Raw genomic sequence first — 18,430 nt, 5'->3', positions numbered from 1 at the left:
GGCGGATAAATGTTATAATTTTAGGTTGTGTTAGGTTTTATCATTTCCAATGCAGAAGCGGTGCTTGTGAATGACTCTAAGAGAATGATAATAGACGGAGCTAGTAAACAAAAGGCAAGCAAAAGACTTGCCTGAAAAGGAACTTGAGAAAAATTCCAAAGTTTGGTCAACGTATTTCTCACTGCTGTAATCCAACGTACAGTACAGGCACATGAAACGGACAGCGCTAGCAGAACGAATCATATCCAGAAGTATCCAGAAGGGCTTCAGGTGAGGTCGAAGGTGAAGCCAGTTGTTCTACCAAACAAACTGTGACAGATATTCCAGCTGCTGCCGGGAAAGAAGTATCTTGAAATCTGGAACCACTGACTGATGATCCAGGAGATTGGCCGTCTATAATAAATCGGATAGGACAAGTGTGGACATTGTTGCAGTGGCCACCGCCCTAGGCAGAATTGAAAGTTCTAAAACGAAATTATCCTATTGTGAACGCATGAAAACGGAGTCACAAGTACTCGATTTCTATTCTAACCTCTAGGTACAAATAAGCAACGAACAATAAGACCGTTCTATGTCCGTTAATGTACTCAGTACAGAAAGATGCCATTTTGGTTTTTTTGGCATCATATTGTGTAAATTACTGGCACTGGCGACATTACGCTTACGTCGTGGAACAATCGCATGGAAAGCACTTTCAAAAAGACTTCAGCAGGCATGTGAAACAGCAAAAGTCATGGCAAGGGACTGTATGTGAAAATGTTTGACCTGCATCGAGTCAGGCTAGTTAAAATCCGTCCATCTATTGACGCGGACCGCCATTATGAACGCAAATACACATTCTTTGAATGGGTCCAACTAAAATTCTAAACTGACCGACAGACAACTGATGTAGCCAATAGCATTATGATGTATCATAATGACTTCACGGTTTTGTCAGTAAAACCGACATGGATTGTGCAATAGCGTCAATAAATGTCACTTACCTAGTTATACCTTACACTTTTTTTGCCACTTTTAGGGGCCCCCTTCCTTGTGGGGCCCCCTCCGGTCGGAGGGTACGGAGGGCGCTCGCTACACCTCTGGTGCCAGAGGACTGCAGAAGTGCAAACGTAGTACCTATCTTTAAAAAGGGTAATGAAGAGGACCCAGGGAATTTGAAGTTAGACTGACTGATCTACAATACCCAAAAAGATACTGGAACAAATTATAAACAATTTGTGAGTACCTAAAGGATAACAGGGTGATAAGTAATTGCCAACATGGTTTGTCACAATTGGTTGAAAGATTCACTGTCAATCTGGGAGGGTGAATCTAATGAATAGTTGAGTGGAGAGTATACTTACAATATTTGAAGATCATACCAAAGTGGAAGGAGTTGCTAGCACTTTGGAGGACAGGTTTAGAATTCAAAATGACCTTGACAAATTAGAAAATTGGTCTGAAATCAACAAGATGAAATTCAGTAAAGTGCAGAGTACTTCACTTCGGAAGGAAAAATCAAATATACAACTACAGAGTGGTGAATAACTGGGTAGGTGGTAGCACTGCTGAAAAGGATCGGGGACTTACAGTGGATAACAAATTTGAATATGAGTCATCAGTGTGATGCAGTTGTAAAACAGGCTAATATTGATTGAGGTATATTAATAGGAGTATTGTATACAACACACAGGAGGTAATTGTCCTGGTCTGCTTGGCACTTGTGAGGTGTCCAGTTCTGGGCATCATACTTTAGGAAAGATGTAGACAACTATCCTCAGTTCCTTCTCTACTGCCTCAGCCCCGACATAACACTAGCATCTCCACATTGAGCGTATTTGGCTTTTCTCTTTCCTTCTGTGAAGTTAGTTTAGTTTAGTGTTGTTGTTAGCATATTTAGTTAATTTAGGTGACAGGGCTGTTTTTCCCTCTCTTTTTTCCCCTGGGAGTTTGTCTTCTCCTAGTGGGGTATGCCTGGTTCTCCAGGCAGCAAATGTTGCCTCTCCTGTTGAGAGGCTATACCAGTGAGCAAGACATTCCAACTGTGTCTGTTGAATGGGAGAGTCCCATATCTCCCAAAAGTGCTCCCTTTGTTTAGCCCTTAAAACCAAGGCTGGGAAAAACAGGGATATAAAGCTCAGATTGTTGGCAATGGAACATTCCACTCTTTGAGTCTGGAGATACCCCTGACCCCTCCCCGTACATCTGTCCCCTGGTGGACCCAGCATCCAGTCTAACTCAGGACATCCTTCCCATAAGAAGGGTAAACATTTGGAACACTCTGGGAAGACTCCTGAAAAAGAAGAGGTTGGACTCTTTACTGAGCTAGCTCCAGAGAAGACCAGGTTGCATCCTTGGTCTGCAAAGGTATGGGTGGGCCTGCAAAGCCCAGAGCTCTAAGGAGAGAAAACATGGCTGCTATAGAGCATCTGTACCCTCCACTAGTAAGGGGAAGCACAAGGTACCATCTAGCCCGGCTCTGTCATGGACACTGAAGCATTCTGCTCCTCCATTGGTGCAACCATGCGCCTTAACTCAGTCATTGGTAGCAGTGCAAGTAACTCAGCTGGGAGTGCCTATACAATGGTATCCTTGAGCATACATCAGTCCAAGAAGGCCTGTGGAATGCTCAGCATTACTGGTACCATTCGCTCCAGCCATAATGACTTCAGCTGCGGTGTCTTTATTGGTGTCTTTTCTGGTACACAAGAGGTCCAGTACTCGAGGGATCTCTGTGTTGAATGAACCAGAGTCCCCATTGCTGTACGTACCGAGCATCTCACGGTATTGGGGTCCTGGTCTCTGAGTGACCACTCCCTGGCACAAGTCTCTGCTCCATCCTCATTGGCTGATCCACGTACTTCTGGAGAGGGGAGGGGAAGAAGAAGAACATTCCTGGTCACTTTCCTGGCTTTCTGTTGGGGTTTCTCCTATATACTTATTTGTGAATCGTCCCTCATGCAGGAAGGACTTCATGGTACATCTAACATGATAGAACCAAGCCTGCATGCTCCCCCCTCTCTCTTGTGGACCTCCTCAGTGGCCATTTTGGGACCCCTGGGCTGCCTGTTGGCAGCAGTTTTAATAAATCACTGGTACCTTCTATGTGGGAGACTGGGATCCCACATCATCCCTGTATTTGAGAAGTTGGAAGCTAGGGCAGATGAAGTCACCTTTGAAATTCCAATTTTGTTATCGCTGGATGAGGTGCTCATGCTTACTCCTCCTTTCATTGTTGATGACTTTCTACAGTTCCACAACTTCATTAGATGAGTAGCAGACACTCTGCAGATCCCACTGGAGGAAGTCAGAGACCAGTTGCACAGGCTGTTTGACATTTTACAGTCAGCAACACCCTCCAGAGTGATGCTACCTATTAATGAGGCTCTGTTGGATCTGACTAAAATGGAAAGGCAAATACCAGCCACTATTCCATCAATGTGCAGAAGGGTTGATGACAAGTGTGATGTGTCCCAGAAGGACTGTGACTTTTTGTTTTTCCCTCTCCACCAACTCCCTCATGGTGGATTCTGTGAGTGAGCAGGGCAAAGTGCACTTTTTAGGGGCTAGCCCCAATGAAAAGCACCAAAAATGAGTGAACCTCCTTGGACAAAAGTTTTACGTATCAGCAGACTTGCTATTTCAGATTGCGAATTATCAGGCAGCCATGGCTAATTATAACTTTACTAATTGTAGCAGGCTGGCAGCTTTTATTAAACATCTGCCACAGGACTTCGGGGAACAATTCCAATCTACTGCTGCTGAGGGTCAGCTATTGGCCAGAACAGCTCTTTATGCATCCTTAGATATTGCTGCCAGGTCCATCTCTATGGTGGTAGTTAAACTCAGGGCATAACTGAGAGAGATCCAAAATACAATAGAGGACCTCCCTTTTGATCACAAACTCTTCTTGGAGACTATGAATGACTCCCTGCACTCGCGTAAGGACTCCAGGGCCATCCTATGTTCCTTGGGCATTTATACACCTGTGAGCAAGAAGCATTTCAGTAGAGCACAGACTTCCCAGTAATTGTGCGCTGCTCAGTTCTTAGGATACAAAAGACCCCCATAATCCCCAGAAAGAGACGGATTTCAGAAGATGAGAGTCGCCCAGTCACCCTCTGTGACCACACAGGCATAATCTAAACAGCAGTTTTGATGGGTTGGCCAAGGGTTCAAATGCTCTTGTTCCTCTGATTTTACAGTTGCACCCTTTAGCCCCCCTCCTTCCCTTGGGGGACCACATTATCTATTTCCACCAGACTTTAAAGTGAATCATCAGGGACCAACGAGTATTGGAGGTCATAACTTCAGGTTACACCATTGAGTCTTTGAGACTCTCTTCCCTTCCCACTGCCCCTTTCCTGTCCCTCTTAAGGGACCCCTCTCATGAGTTTCTACTAAGGCAAGTGGTGAACTTTCTCCTCTGGCTAGGAGTGATAGAACTGGTTCCTTCTCTTTGTAGGGGCAAAAGATTCTACTGAAAAAGGATGGAGGTTGGAGGACAGTCTTAGATCTAAGACAGCCAAACAAGTTTGTGAAACCCCCAAAATTCAGGATGGTAACTCTCGTAACTATAATTCATCCTCTAGAGGAAAAGGATTGTTTTTTGTCCCTTGTCCTCCAATATGCCTACTTCCATATAACCAGTCACCTGGGAAATACCTATGATTTGCTGTAGGCCAAGATCATTTCCAGGTCAGAGTGCTTCTCTTCAGTCTCTCTTTGGCTCTAAGGGTGTTCTCAAAGGTTCTTGTGGTAGTGGCCACTTGCTTTCTACAGGAAGTGATTCTCGTCTTCCTGTACCACAGCAACTGGTTTCTCAAAGGATGCTCTTTCGAGGCAGTGTTGTCTTCCATTCAGAAGGCTCTTGCTCTGTTCCAAGAATCGGTCTGACAGCTAATAGAAAAGAAATCTGTGTTAGTACCGGTGCAGGAAATTCAATTCATAATGTGTACTTGGACTTGGGGGCATATCAACACTTACCTCTGGAGTGATTGTTCCAGAGGGAGTTGATTTATTGTGTCTAGTGAAGATGCAATAAATCGACTGCCAAATACTCTTCTGTCAACTCCAGAACTCCACCAGAGCGAGAAACATAGGCGGAGTCGCCTGGGGAGCATCAGCAACCTACCTACCGCAGTGAAGACACCGCATTAAGTAACTCTAAGTAAGTTGACTTCAGCTACACTATGTCCATAGCTGAAGTTGCGTAACTTAGACAGACTTAGCTCGCCTCCACCCCCCAGTGTAGACCTGACCTTAGTGACAGCCAGAGTGTACCTCCTTTTAGATGGATTTGTGAAACTCTCAGGACTGGTTAGGTTGATTCAGGGAAGTCCTAGGACATCAGGAAGAAACTGTCTTTTCAGCTCCTTGGTCATATGGCAGCACGTACCTTTGTTACCAGTCATGCAAATTGACACTGCTGCTGTTTCCAAGGTTGGTTGAGAACTGCATGTTCTACCAGAGATGCCTGGGACATGTTGGCAGTCCTCTTGCATGTAAAGAACTCATGGAATTGGTGTAAGGAGCGACTGCACATCTATGCAGATGTTCCTTTCTGCCGTCCAACCCTGTCAGTAAGTCTAACTAATGCATCCCATGTTGATACCCTCATGGTTCAGGACCGATGGATGACCTATAAGACAAGTCTCCACATCAACCAGTTGGAGCTCGGGATGGTCAGAGATGCTTGGCTCCATTTTCTCCCATTGATCGGGGCAGAGTGATGAGGATCATGATGGACAACATGTCCTGCATGTTTTACATGAACAAGCAGAGAGGAGCAAGATTCCCCTCCTGATGTACTGAAGCTATAAAGCTGTAGAACTGGCTCATAGTCAACCTCATCCAAATTTCAGAGCCTACCTTCCCAGGCATCCCGGAACTGCTGCTGATGCCTCAGCAGACACTTCTTTCATGACTCCAAATGGAAGCTGGATACTCATGTCCTCCAGGACATATTTCAGACATGGAGTTGGCCAGAAATTGATTTTTTTGCCCATAGGCATACCCATCTGGAAGAATTACAGTTACTGCACAGAACGAGTAACGGTTCCTTCCCCTGCTCCTTTTGACTGAGCAGCAGTCCTAGTTGCCAGAATATTTATGAAGTATATTTTTATTGTAATGCAATGAGAATTAAACATCAGGCATCCTCATGGAGAATTCTTCTTCTAATATTTGGGCGAGTTGTCTGTGACTTCACCTGCTTTTCTGTGTTTTGCTGACTGAATGTGAAGCATCTTTGGGTCTGATTTTACTTAATGAGCATAAGCATTTAACCATGCTATAGACTGGATCAGTCTTCTGGAAATGAGAGTGGCAAAGCTGGTCTGGAATGCCTAATTCTGTTTGACAAGGATGATCAGTATAGGGGCAGTAATTAACCTTGACCATGTGTTTAGTATCTGGCATACTTAATTATCTTAAGTTACTGTAGTGAGTTATCTGTGCACTTGGAAAAAATTGTTTCTGCTGTGTGGAACTCTTTGGAAAACTCAAAAGTTTTGACAGAAGACATCAAGTTCTTCGTTAAGATTCAAATTACAAGAGGACACTACAGGCAAGCCCTGACTATGAGAGTGATTTCCTTATTTGGATTTTGGTCCTGAAAACTTCTCTAACTAAAATTCCTAACTGTCCATTCAGTTCGTAAGATTTAAATATAAGGAATAAAAAGTCTTTACTCTTCCTCTATTTTTCAGAGTGCTCATATAGTATTTAGACATAGGTTTACTCAGACAATTTACCATGCAAAATATTATTTGAAATAAGACAAATAAGAATACCAAAAGTAGAATCAAAGTGTAACTCATTGGGTGCAGTCAACAGTACCATATATGTTGTCCCAGAGAAATATTTACTTTTTCCCCTGAGAAGCTAAACAGGCCTGTGACATGACAGGCAAGTGAAGAGGATTGAGGGATAGGATTTTCAGCATTTCTACTCCTATTTTTATCTAAATTGTACAAAGTGTATTTATTTACTGGTAAGTATTGTGTAGCTTGCATGTAAAATTTGAAGTCATTGGTATGGATTTCTAAGGCATGCTTATAGACACAGTCCTTAATAGTTAAGAGTTGGTTTGGGGTGTGGTGTGATACCAGTTATATTGTATTTTCATTAAAAGTGTATACGCCCTAAATTTCAACACTAGCTAAGAGCAGAAGAACAGTGCAACATAGTCTACTAGCTATGTTCATACATTACAATTCACCAAAGATGGATAAGAATAAAGCTGCTGTCATCCATCCCATAGAAATTGATTTTATTGTGTCTGCCTTTTACCCAAAAGATTTAACTTCCTTAAGAAGGTAGCGTCTGAAAAGTGTGTGCTGAAATTTGGATTTCAACTATAGTGGGCTTAAAGTGATGTAGTTTTCCATCAGGCAGGCAACAATATTCTTTTTTTCTTCTGTAAGGTCAGTCTGTCTGCCTACCTGTATTAGGTGAGATACAGGAGAAAAATGGACTCTAATGTAGCCTTTAAGTTAAGTTGAAGCCAGTATATGCCATTATTTGGTAACTGTGGCAAAACAACCTATAGCGTAGAAGCCACTGTGGCTAATAAATTTGCAAACCTCTGCTCTATGTAGGGGAAAACTTTCCACACCTTTCATACTTTAGACTAAGATTTTCAAAAGAGTGTAAGGGAGTTAAGTGTCTAACTCCCATTGCCTTTCGTAGGCCCTTTTCAAAACACACATAGGCTCTTTTGAAAACCCCAGCCTTAATGTTTAAGGCAGGAGTTTTCAAACTGGGGGTCGGGACCCCTCAGGGGGTTGTGAGGTTATTACATGGGGGGGGATCGCATGCTGTCAGCCTCCACCCCAAACCCTACTTTATCTCCAGCATTTATAATGGTGTTAAATATACAAAAAGGTATTTTTAATTTATTGGGGGGTGGGGGAGTTTGCAGTCAGAGGCTTGCTATGTGAAAAGGGTCACCAGTACAAAAGTTTGAGAACCACTGGTTTAAGGCTTCTCCAGAAAGTGTTTCCTTCCCCCATGCTGCTGAGGTGGGCTAGTAAATCATCAGCATTCCTCCTTGCTACTGAACCATCATACATTATCTTGTAACCATCCCTGATGTTTGTGGATTTCAACCCCTTCCATTTTGGTTCTTGTATGCAATGTACATTCTTCTTCTCTTCAGAGTGGCAACTACTGCTCTTGATTTTCCTGTCATTATTCCCACATACAGGGGATCCAAATGTAATTCTTGGGCTTACATCTTTTGCTACATTCACCCAGAATGTGGTAGCCTTTTCCCACTTTCCATAGCTATCAGGTGAAGTGGTCACGTGTTTCTTCTGGAAGATGCTGTAGTATTGTACTGATATACTCCCTAAAGACCCAGACCCAGAGAAGCATCTGTGATTAGGACAACTTTTACAAAGTGGCTGGCTTGACCTGATGTTCTTGGTTTGAAATGTGATGTGGAAAGTGGATTTGAACATGACTTTGCTTTTACATTACATTTGCTATTAACAGACTTATCCTTTTGTGAATTTCAGCAGCTGAAAAGTTGAGACATATTGTCAAATAACTAACAAGCAATGGTTGCAAATTCAGATGGATTAGTTTAATAGTCTCTCTTTAGTAGCTTCTGAACCCTAGTTGTCCATTTGTAGCTAGCCCACTTCATGAGAAGTTATTGTGTCTGCTGACCTATAAATATGTTCTGTCCTTTCTGCATTGTGGGCTTCTAACAAAAATACCAAATAATATAATATGACCTATGTTTCAGAACAATAACCAAGCCAACAGTTGTTGATTTTTTTTTTAAATGAGTTGAGGCCTGCAGTAAAGTGATTAAATTCACTGTAGCAATCTGAATATTAAGCTAGTCCTGATGATGTAGGAATTGTGTTTTATTACTCAGATATAAAAAGTTGTTTTATTTGATGAATAGGTTTGTTTGGTGATAATTTTTATCACAGCACAGTGCAACAAAATATGGTGTTAAAATCTTAGTACTTTTATTAAAATTTAGTTGTGGCAGATAATCTGAAATGATCAGTGGAAAAAGAATGTTAGCCAAGTTATAGGTGTGGAACTATATTTTTCTTGGAAAAAAGGTTTTAAAGTGTCTGCTTTCTAAAACAAGGTAAAAGACACACTATCAAAGAGACCTTGGTAACTGGGGGAAGGAGCCAAAGAACAATTTTGATTAAAATATGCTTAATTTGAAAGAAAAAATATTATAATTATTCTGAAAATAACTGTATATTGTGACAAATGTATTTGAAACAGATATGAAATATATGTACATTTTCCCTTCTACAGTTACACTGCATCATATGACTTTAAAATCAGGGTTGTTGCCAGATTTTGTTTAATTGGGTTTATTGTATTACTACTCTATGATATTACTTTTTTATTTGAATATGCAAGAATAATAAACATTGTTGGAATGTTGCAATAAATGTTACCTTCTTGTTTTCGTTATAAGGATGCTGTTAACTTGAAGTTCTGAGGTTGACTAATTTAAAAAAAACAAACTATACTTCTGATAGAATACTGCCTAGGCATCAATTCATCCGAGCACAAAAGTATGTACTTAGGCGTGTGCTGAAGTCCCATTGACTTCAATAGGATGATTTATTCTTGAAGTTAATTATGTGCTTAAATTATTTACTGAGTAGAGATGGATTTACTCACATTCGTTAAGTACATACTTATGTGCCTAACTGAATTGATGGCTTAAATAAAGTGAACAGAATTATATTTTCTTTAGATACCAAGCAGATATTTATAAGGGTCTTATTAAAAAATAAGGCAGAGCAACAGCACTAAATATATTCAGTCTTTTGTTGTTCTTCCATTTTGTGCACATGTCTGCATACCATCTCTTCAGTTTGTTTGCTGTTGATACTGGTAAACATAGATTTGGAGTGGAGAGTCAGGAAAAGAGCATGCAGCTGAGCCTCCCCTGAAGGGTGAAATAAATTATGTCATCATGTTTGTACATGAGACAAGAAGCTCAGCTGGCCAGCAACAAAGCAGTGGAAATGGTGTTACACAGAATAGAGTCAAATGCACAGAGTAAACAAATGGGGGGGACGACTTCTTTTTGTTGCCAGCTTCTTGCACTTTTAATAATTATAAGTGTTACTTATAAATATAGTGGATAACTATATTTGGTTAAAAAAATTAGATATACAGGTTGATGGAGTTCCTTTAAATATAAATTATAGTTTAATCTGGTTGTTATAAAGCAAATTTACTCCAAAAATAACACTGTAGAACATTGAAGGTTTTCATAGGGTGAATTGGGTGATGACAGTAAGAGTGTTTCAAATTTTGAGGAAAGGAAGTAGAATATGTAGCATTGTTGGGAATTACCAGACAGTGGTATTGCCAGTTGGCCTTCTATTTATCAGAATGTATAGGAATTAGATTTTAGAGGAATGCTTATTACGAGTTGTGATCCAGTTCTTTTTAGAAGCTCATTCTGTCACCAATAAAAGGCTGTAATTATTGCTGTAATTTCTCTGCCTAAATTTATGTCTGATCAACAGTTAATCTTAGATGCCGCTGCTGCTTACAAGTTATAGCCACACAAGCAAAAAAAAAACATTACATGATGCCAAATGTATTACTGTGCATGTGTGTGTATTGTAAACTGATGAAGGGCAATAAAGATTACTTTTATTTTATGCAAAAGTTATTTTTCAGTTGGGAAAGTATGTGTCTAGCCTTCAGATTATTACATTATAAAAATGCTATCTATTGATCTATCTATCTCTTCTTGCTTGTATTATAGATTTTAAATGTTTTATGTTTACATAGGGGTATTTTTAACATGAGCCGAGCCAAGCCAATTTAAAAACTTGGAAAAACATGCATAATATATCCAACACTTCTACATGGTTTCAAAGATATAAACTGTTAGTCCCTGATTTTATGATTGATTTCTTTGGGTGTTAAGTAAGCACTTATCCCAGAAGTAGGTCCTTGCAAGATTAGATTGTATAGATTATTTTATGTCTCTCATATGTCTCTTCCAGGATCAAATTCATGGCTTGTGCCAGAAACAAAAGGAGCAATTGTGCAAGGTGGATATGGTCATACTAGTGTCTATGATGAAATGACAAAGTCCATTTATGTTCATGGTGGATACAAAGCATTACCTGGCAATAAATATGGATTGGTGGATGACCTTTATAGATATGAAGTTAATAAGAGGACATGGTAAGTAAAATTAAGACAACGGTGAACTAAGAGCAAGATAACATTAAATTGTTGTTAGTGCATATACAATAGTGAGATATTTACAATAACTTCTTTATTCATGTTTATATGTATGTTGTAATGATTTTATAATTTTCAATGCTGGAATTTTCAGAAAAAGAAAATAGAGGGATAATTTTCTATCGAAACTGAAGATTTAGCAGACAAAGCACATTGTGTGCTGGCAGGTTAATTTTAGAATATTTAGTATCTTAATTTTAGGCTTTGAAAGGTTTTGTCATTTTAAAAAAACATCCAGAAGTTTGAATTTTATGGAAACTGTGTCAGCCTCCTTTTGGAACCTGTGGAGATCCTACCAAATTCTCATTCCTCAGCAGGCTTTCCCTACTTCTAGTTGCCTTGTTGGATCAAGGCCCAGAGATCTAGAACTCCTGTCTAATTAGACTGTAAGCTCTTTGGGGCAGGGTCTGTGTCTACACATGCACATCTTTATGTATCTACAGTGTTCAGCATGCAGGGGCCTTGGTGTTGATTAAGGCTGGGCTTGGCAGAATTTCATTTTTATTTTTTTTTCTAATTTCAAAAATTAATATACATTTTCATTTTCAAGATTATTTTCAATTTTTAACTATTTTTACAGTTGGAAATTGATGGGGTTAAGGTTAGGGCAGCAGGGACAGTGGCATTGCAGGAGGTTCTCAGCACCGACAGCAGAGATGCAGGGGACTACCAGCATGGCAGAAGGGCCCAAGAGACCCAAGGGCACCAGGTGCAGGGGAGGCTGTGGTTGTGGCCCAGTGGAACAGAGACCTCCGGCCAGGACTGCACAGAGGAAGACTAGCTTCTGGTGATATGGTGCTGTTGAATAGTTTTGACTGGTGACTGAGTGAGCAGGGCTGCGACAGCTGAGACAATTTGGTGGCCACCACCAGGGCTGGGGGCTTGTCCTCCTTCTGTGCTCTGTCCTGCCAAGACCACATACTTCTCTACCCCTTACGCTTGCAGGGAAGGGGTGTCACTGTCTCTACAGTTATGCAGGGAACTCTTTGCAGTCCTGCTGTCATAAGAGTGAGTGAGCGAGGCGGCAGAGAGCAATTTGTGCTACTGCAGAGCTGGTGATCCCGATCCCTGCAGGTACAATATGCCGGGGGGAGGCACTCTAGTCAACTGTTACCAAGTGATATTTTTTTTGGTCAGTTTCAAATGTCAGGTGACATGGACTTTACCGACATATATTGATTTAAAATAAATCCTGCCAAGCCTAGTTAAGGCTTTTGGGTGCTACGGTAATATAGATATTAATAATGATTTGTTCAGGATGATGACAACAGTGAGCTCAGTCACACTCAGTGTCTTCCTCTTTCACTTTTCTGGCGTAGGCATGCAGGGAGGGTGATGGCAGCATGGAGTCTCCCCCTCTTTCCTTCCACATTCTTATTTCTCCATTTTACCACACCCATCTTTCCCCCAAAGAACAGCTGACGGCATTTCTGTCCATTGGCTCCAGTGCTGTTGACTGCATCTGTAACTCCATCTGAAGCACAATTGATCATATCTTGAACCATCACCACACTATTCTGCCCAGTGCAGCTTCAAGCAGGGGAAGGTGATCGTCCACAGAGAGAATTTTTCTTCTTTCCGAAAATCCCGGATTTGTAAACCTACTGCAAAGGACTAGTAAACTGTGGTCTTCTCATCATATTAGAGAGAAGGGGAGGGATGGCTGTTGTGAAGTGTTGCTACTGCTTGGGGCGCACTGGCTGACTGCCCCCTCTAGCCGCTCTCACAGCCTGGATTATTTTCCACTCCTGCATGTATCTGTGATGGAGCGTAGATGAGATAAGTCCTGACAATAAGACTGACTGTGCAGTGCACTAAGCCAGCAGTCTTACAGGTGTGAGAGTACTGACCATCACTTTGATGTGTGTGTCCTTTCATTCGTAGGAGACTGGTGTTGAAGTTTAAAAGAAACGTCTGTGGTGCTGCAGTGAGAGAGGCTAGGACTGTCCTCAGTGTTAGATATAAATATCAGAGCCCTAGCCATGTCAAGACTATTGGCAGCTGTGTGATTTTGAGTCTCCAGTTGATGGCTTAATAATGTCTATTAATCTTCATGGTTGTAATTTACAGGTGATAAATTAATTCAGCAAAATGATCAGTTTCAGGGAGTTACAATACTGATGAAGATATCAACTTGATTTTTAAAAATATATTAATATAATTCATGGTGTACTTATACAGTATTTAAAATTAATTACACATAGTATGATAATATCATTATGTGCCAGATATGTTCAGGGTGAAATTTTGCTCCATGTGCTTTGATATGGGTGTTGTGTACAATGTGGCCCTGATTCAGGATAACACTTAAGCATGTGCTTAATAGGTACTTCAGTTAAATTAATATTCTGTTTGTAAGCTTAATGCTTCTATTTATCAGTCTGTCCCTCAAGTTTACTGTAATTTATTAATGCTGCTTGTGTGTTCTATGCACAAACTGACCTTTGAGTTTTTCATCTCAGAGCTGTTTCAAGATCAAGCTCTATATCTGAACACTTTATTCCTCCAATTTAATATTTGCCCTGGGCATTACTGGCTTCATTTAAAGGACAGAAGGTTTGCTCTCGGGTCAGCTTGTTGGAAATGTTAAGAAACGTGTGAATTTGATTTGACTGCAGAATCTGTATTTTAAATGCCACTAGCTTATGGCAATTTGGCACCATGACAAGAAGAATTTTTTCTCCCTTTTTATCTATTTTTAAGCGACCAAATTCATAATACTATCTTATTGTCATCATCCATAGCTTAAGGCTTTTTCCTCTAGCTTATGAAAGGAAAATAATATCATAGTCTATTTGAGGGAACATTCAGTAATACAATGCAAGCATTAGTGATTTTTTTTAATACAGATGAGAGCGCTTTTTTAATAAGTCTTCCAAGGTTCTATAGCTATTTTTTGTTAAATTATAATAATTTGGGGCATTATAATGCCAAAGAATTACCCTAACTAGTTAATGCAATGTAGCACTGTCTTTTGCTTCCACTTCTATAAAATTATCTCCATATTTAGTCTTTATTTCATGTACACTGTTTATAAATAAATAAATAAACGTTGATGTATATAAAATATGGAATTCTACCTATTGAAAAATGTGCTGTGGCTCACTCCAGTATATTTGTGTTAATGTGTATAGGACCATTGAAAGATTCATGGGCATTACTGATGGCAGTTATGGAAAGAATCAGTGTGAAGGGCCAATCTTAGTCAATGATACGTTGTGCACATCATGGCTTATCTTAGGAAATTAGCTAGTGCTTATTATCTATGTGTGTCCAGAAGGCAAGAACACGTTCTATTTTGTGAGTGCTTGTGTATGTCTATTACACTGTAGGTGTCTGCATGCCTCGTCAGCACTGATGCCAGACAGCTTTTCCTAGCGGTACCCAGGTAGTGGCCCTGCCAATTGCGAAGTGACTCGTGCTGTGAAATGAGGCTATAAAGGGCAGTTTCTCAGCCTTTCCCTCAGTTCCTTTTCACCCTCTGTGGTTGGAGCATTAGTGTTTCTTGTGAGCTACTTACGTAGTTTTTACTCTTTTGCTCTTGACACTCAAAAATCTTTATTATTTTCATTGTGGTTTTAGCTTTTTTTTAACTTCTTATAATCTTGCTTTGAGTTTCACTTAGAAGGCATCTGGGCCCTGCCTAGTACTAGGAGAACCAGTGCCAAGGACCCTGGGGTTCAAGCTGTGTGTGGGCTTCAGAAAGTCTCTGCTTGTTAATGACATTCATTTGCACTGTCTTTAGTGCCTGGGTGAGGGTCAGATTAAGTCCATCTGTCATGGGTTCAAGACTAGGACAAAGAAACAGAGAAGAGTGCCTCTGATATGTTCTCAGGGAGGCAGCCCTGAGACCAGCATTGGAACCCTCTTGGTCACTGAGGGGAAGTTCCTCAAAGATTCCTCCAGCCTTACTAGCAGAGCCATGCTGGAGGAGTTCCTGATCACTGGGACCATCTTCTAAATCTAGGGCTTCTGAACAGTCCTTATCACAGAAGCAAAAGAAAAAGTTGCTGTCTCGTTTTTGGAAGTCCAGCCTGGGACTCCTCTACAGAAGGCCAGTCCAGGACTTATGATAGAGCATGCCTTTTCGTTCACTGCTGCCTGGTACCAGCTTATACGGTCAGACCTAAGCCATCAATTCCAGGAACCATCAAGATCAGCTATTTTGTCAGCTGTGACAGAGCAGTCATCCTTAATTCCTGTGAGTCAACAGCCCCTATCAGTGATGATCATGCTGGAGGCTTGTGAAGTGGCCAAAGATTTACTGTGCCTAACAGTACTGCCTAGGGTGACCAGATGTCCCGATTTTATAGAGACAGTCCCAATTTTTGGGTCTTTTCTTATATAGGCTCTTATTACCCTCCCACCCCCTGTCCCAATTTTTCACATTTGCTATGCGGTCACCCTAGTACTGCCCTCCCCCTTTGTGCAGACTGAGGACTCTTGTCCAGGCTTAGTGCAGCAGTCAAGATCATGGGCATTGGAGCACTGTATTAGAGTACTGCCCACCTCAGCCCCGGTGCCAACTCCTGACTTATTTTCTGGGCCAGAACCAGGTCCTCCATACCAAATGATACCAGCAGCTAAGAAACCTGTTATGCTTCCTCTGGCATCATATTGGTACATATCCAGATTACAATCTCTGAGGACCCCTCCCAGTACCATACCACCCTGACTCTTGAAATATTCTGACTCCTTGTCAGATTCAGAGATAAAATTTCAGGTATCCTGGTACGGAGTTTCTGGAGCTTCTTTCTGTTCCTGTTCCCACACTTGTCGGCGTGATTCCAAGAGGATAGATGTTAGAGATGGTCGGGTCAGATGTGCCTGGGGCCTAGTACTGTTCCAGTCCCCGCAGTGGCCCTCTTGGATGGCTTGGAGTTTGTCTTCAACATCCAGATCTACTTCAACACTCCCCAGGGGCTCTGGAACAGTTTAAATAGTGGTGGTGTTGAGAACCATTGAACCAAACCGTAAACCTTGTATATAATGGAAACTACTTCAAGCCAGGAGCTATGGTAGCACCCCTAGTTCCTGCAGATATGCCACTCCCTCACACGTGTTGATCTTCCAGGAGGGAGCCTTCTCCTGCCAATACTGATTGACTTATTGCATTAACTTAGTTGGAATATATGGGCTAAAGGTGTTAACATAAGTTAATTGCTGTCCATTAAACAGTGTTAAACAAGCTATAGGGCTTGGTATACAAAGACCTTAGCCTACTTAGCACCATGGCAAACATGTTGTTAAAAATCCTTTTAACCCTTTATTAAAGATACAGAAAATAAAGACAAATAATTAAAGCACTTGGAATGTAAAGTATTAAATAAGGTTTTCATTTTAACATCTCTCTTCCTTTAGCTGTAGACAGTTTTTTAGAAGGAAAAAAAACCTTTTGTTTGACAATCTCTGAGATGGTATCAAAGACGGTGGTAACTGTCCTTTTTTGGGAAAAGGGAAGAAATTAGTTGAGATGGTTTGGCGATGTCCTTGCTACTGTTGTAGTTAAAGTCCAGCCTTAGAAGATAAAGCCCCCTTGTTTGACAGTTTCTTGACTTAGATGGAATCAAAGATGATGATAACTGTTATCCCAGGTGGTGTTTGTGATCCAGCTGGAGCTGGTAAGTATGGTGATGTCATCTGGATGTCCCTCTCTCTGGCCTATTTTGGTCAAGTCACCTCTCAGGATCAGGGTGATGAAGGTCCGGGGTCCCAGGAAATGTTGGGGATTGCAGTCATGATAGTGAAGCTTGCTCCAGTAGCCTCTGTCAGTTCTTTCCATCTGTTTTCCTTGTTGTCCTTTCCCCACAAAACTCTTTCTTCTAAAGACCCAAAAAGAGAGTGATGGGTGCAATAGTCCAGCCCTTCATTATTTTATCCACCAGTTAAGCCTAATTTTCTGACTACCGATTTTTGCTCATTAACTTCTGGCTCCATATCTCCTGTTATTTAACTAGCATAATTTTAATACAGTCTTTGAATATGGCAACGTGGTCTTTTTGGTTTAGATGAATTCAGTTATCTTGTCTCCCTTTCATGTCTTTTCCCATCATAATTTGTTAAGGATTATTGTAATATCTTCTGAACTTTTACATATTTTGCACAGTTCAGGTCACAATTCAAGTAAATTCATAGTTGTCACAACAGAAACATCACAGTCAGTACTAGGATTTTTTCTCTCTTGTCTCCTGTGCAGGCATCCTCCTTATTGCCAGCCAAAACAATCCGGCAAACCCATTCTTCCTCCATTCCACTAATTGCTACAAGAATGGAACAAAAAGATCAGGTTCCATCTCCTGGGGTTGAGCAGTTTTATTTACACCCCACACCTAGGTCATTAGTGATGGCTGCAGGGAATGAGAGGAGCTGACAGGTCAGAGCTAAGGTTACCTCTAAGAATAAAGATGCCAAAAAGCTTGACTTTATGGGTAGAAAAAATATTCGACAACATCTCTGCAGTTCTGCATTGCCAATCATAGTGCTCTGCTGTCTTAGTATGACTTTTCAAACTGGGAAGCAATATCCCAGTTTGCTAGTAAGCTACCAGAGGATTCCAGGGAGCAGTTCCAGTTCCTCTTCTGATGAGACTATGGTGGTAAACATTTTTTTTTCAGCAATTAATTGTAACATTGACTATACATTTATATATAGTACATTATCTTTTGTGATATTTTTGAGTTTTCCTTTTCTTTTTAATTCTGTATCCATTTATAGCAGTTATACCACATTACAAGTGAACACTTACCCACAATTACCACACAGTGGCATCTGAGATGTTGAATGATTTTCTTACACTTAGGGTACAAAATAACTGGATTTCAGAATACTACGTGGTAACTTTGGGTAAAACTTAGCAACTTTTGAAGTATCATAGCTAGTTGTTAGTTTTATAGCACCAACATTATGCCAAGAAGGTAACATACAAGTATGAAGACAACATAATTTATGCTTCAGGGCATTTACAGTGTAAACAGATAACATACAAAGAAGGCAGGAGGTTGAAGTGGAAGAAAGAGAAGCATTGAGATTGATGTAAAAGTTAAGCACAAATCTTGTTAGTTTCTCAACATCTGTCTGATATATGTAGGAGCACACAGGGACGCTTATTTTTTTTTTTAAGTGAATTGGGGACGTGGAGGATGAATACAAGAGCTAACACTTACATGAGTTTCAGTGGGCACAAAACCCA

General features: G+C 40.7%; 1 protein-coding gene across 2 annotated transcripts in view; it reads left to right on the top strand.

The window, feature by feature from the left end:
• Window positions 1–18,430, top strand: part of ATRNL1 (attractin like 1) — a 1,085,315-nt gene that overhangs the window by 196,470 nt on the left and 870,415 nt on the right. For both annotated transcript variants that reach the window (XM_075072516.1, XM_075072517.1), the window contains exon 9: window positions 10,998–11,181. In XM_075072516.1, coding sequence (XP_074928617.1) covers window positions 10,998–11,181 — 184 coding nt within the window. The remainder of the gene's footprint in view (window positions 1–10,997; window positions 11,182–18,430) is intronic.

This window comes from Chelonoidis abingdonii, chromosome 15 (assembly GCF_003597395.2).
Source record: "Chelonoidis abingdonii isolate Lonesome George chromosome 15, CheloAbing_2.0, whole genome shotgun sequence".
Taxonomy (NCBI): domain Eukaryota; kingdom Metazoa; phylum Chordata; order Testudines; family Testudinidae; genus Chelonoidis; species Chelonoidis abingdonii.
The sequence above is the reverse complement of the archived record's forward strand: the minus strand, read 5'-3'. Positions and strand labels throughout refer to the sequence as shown.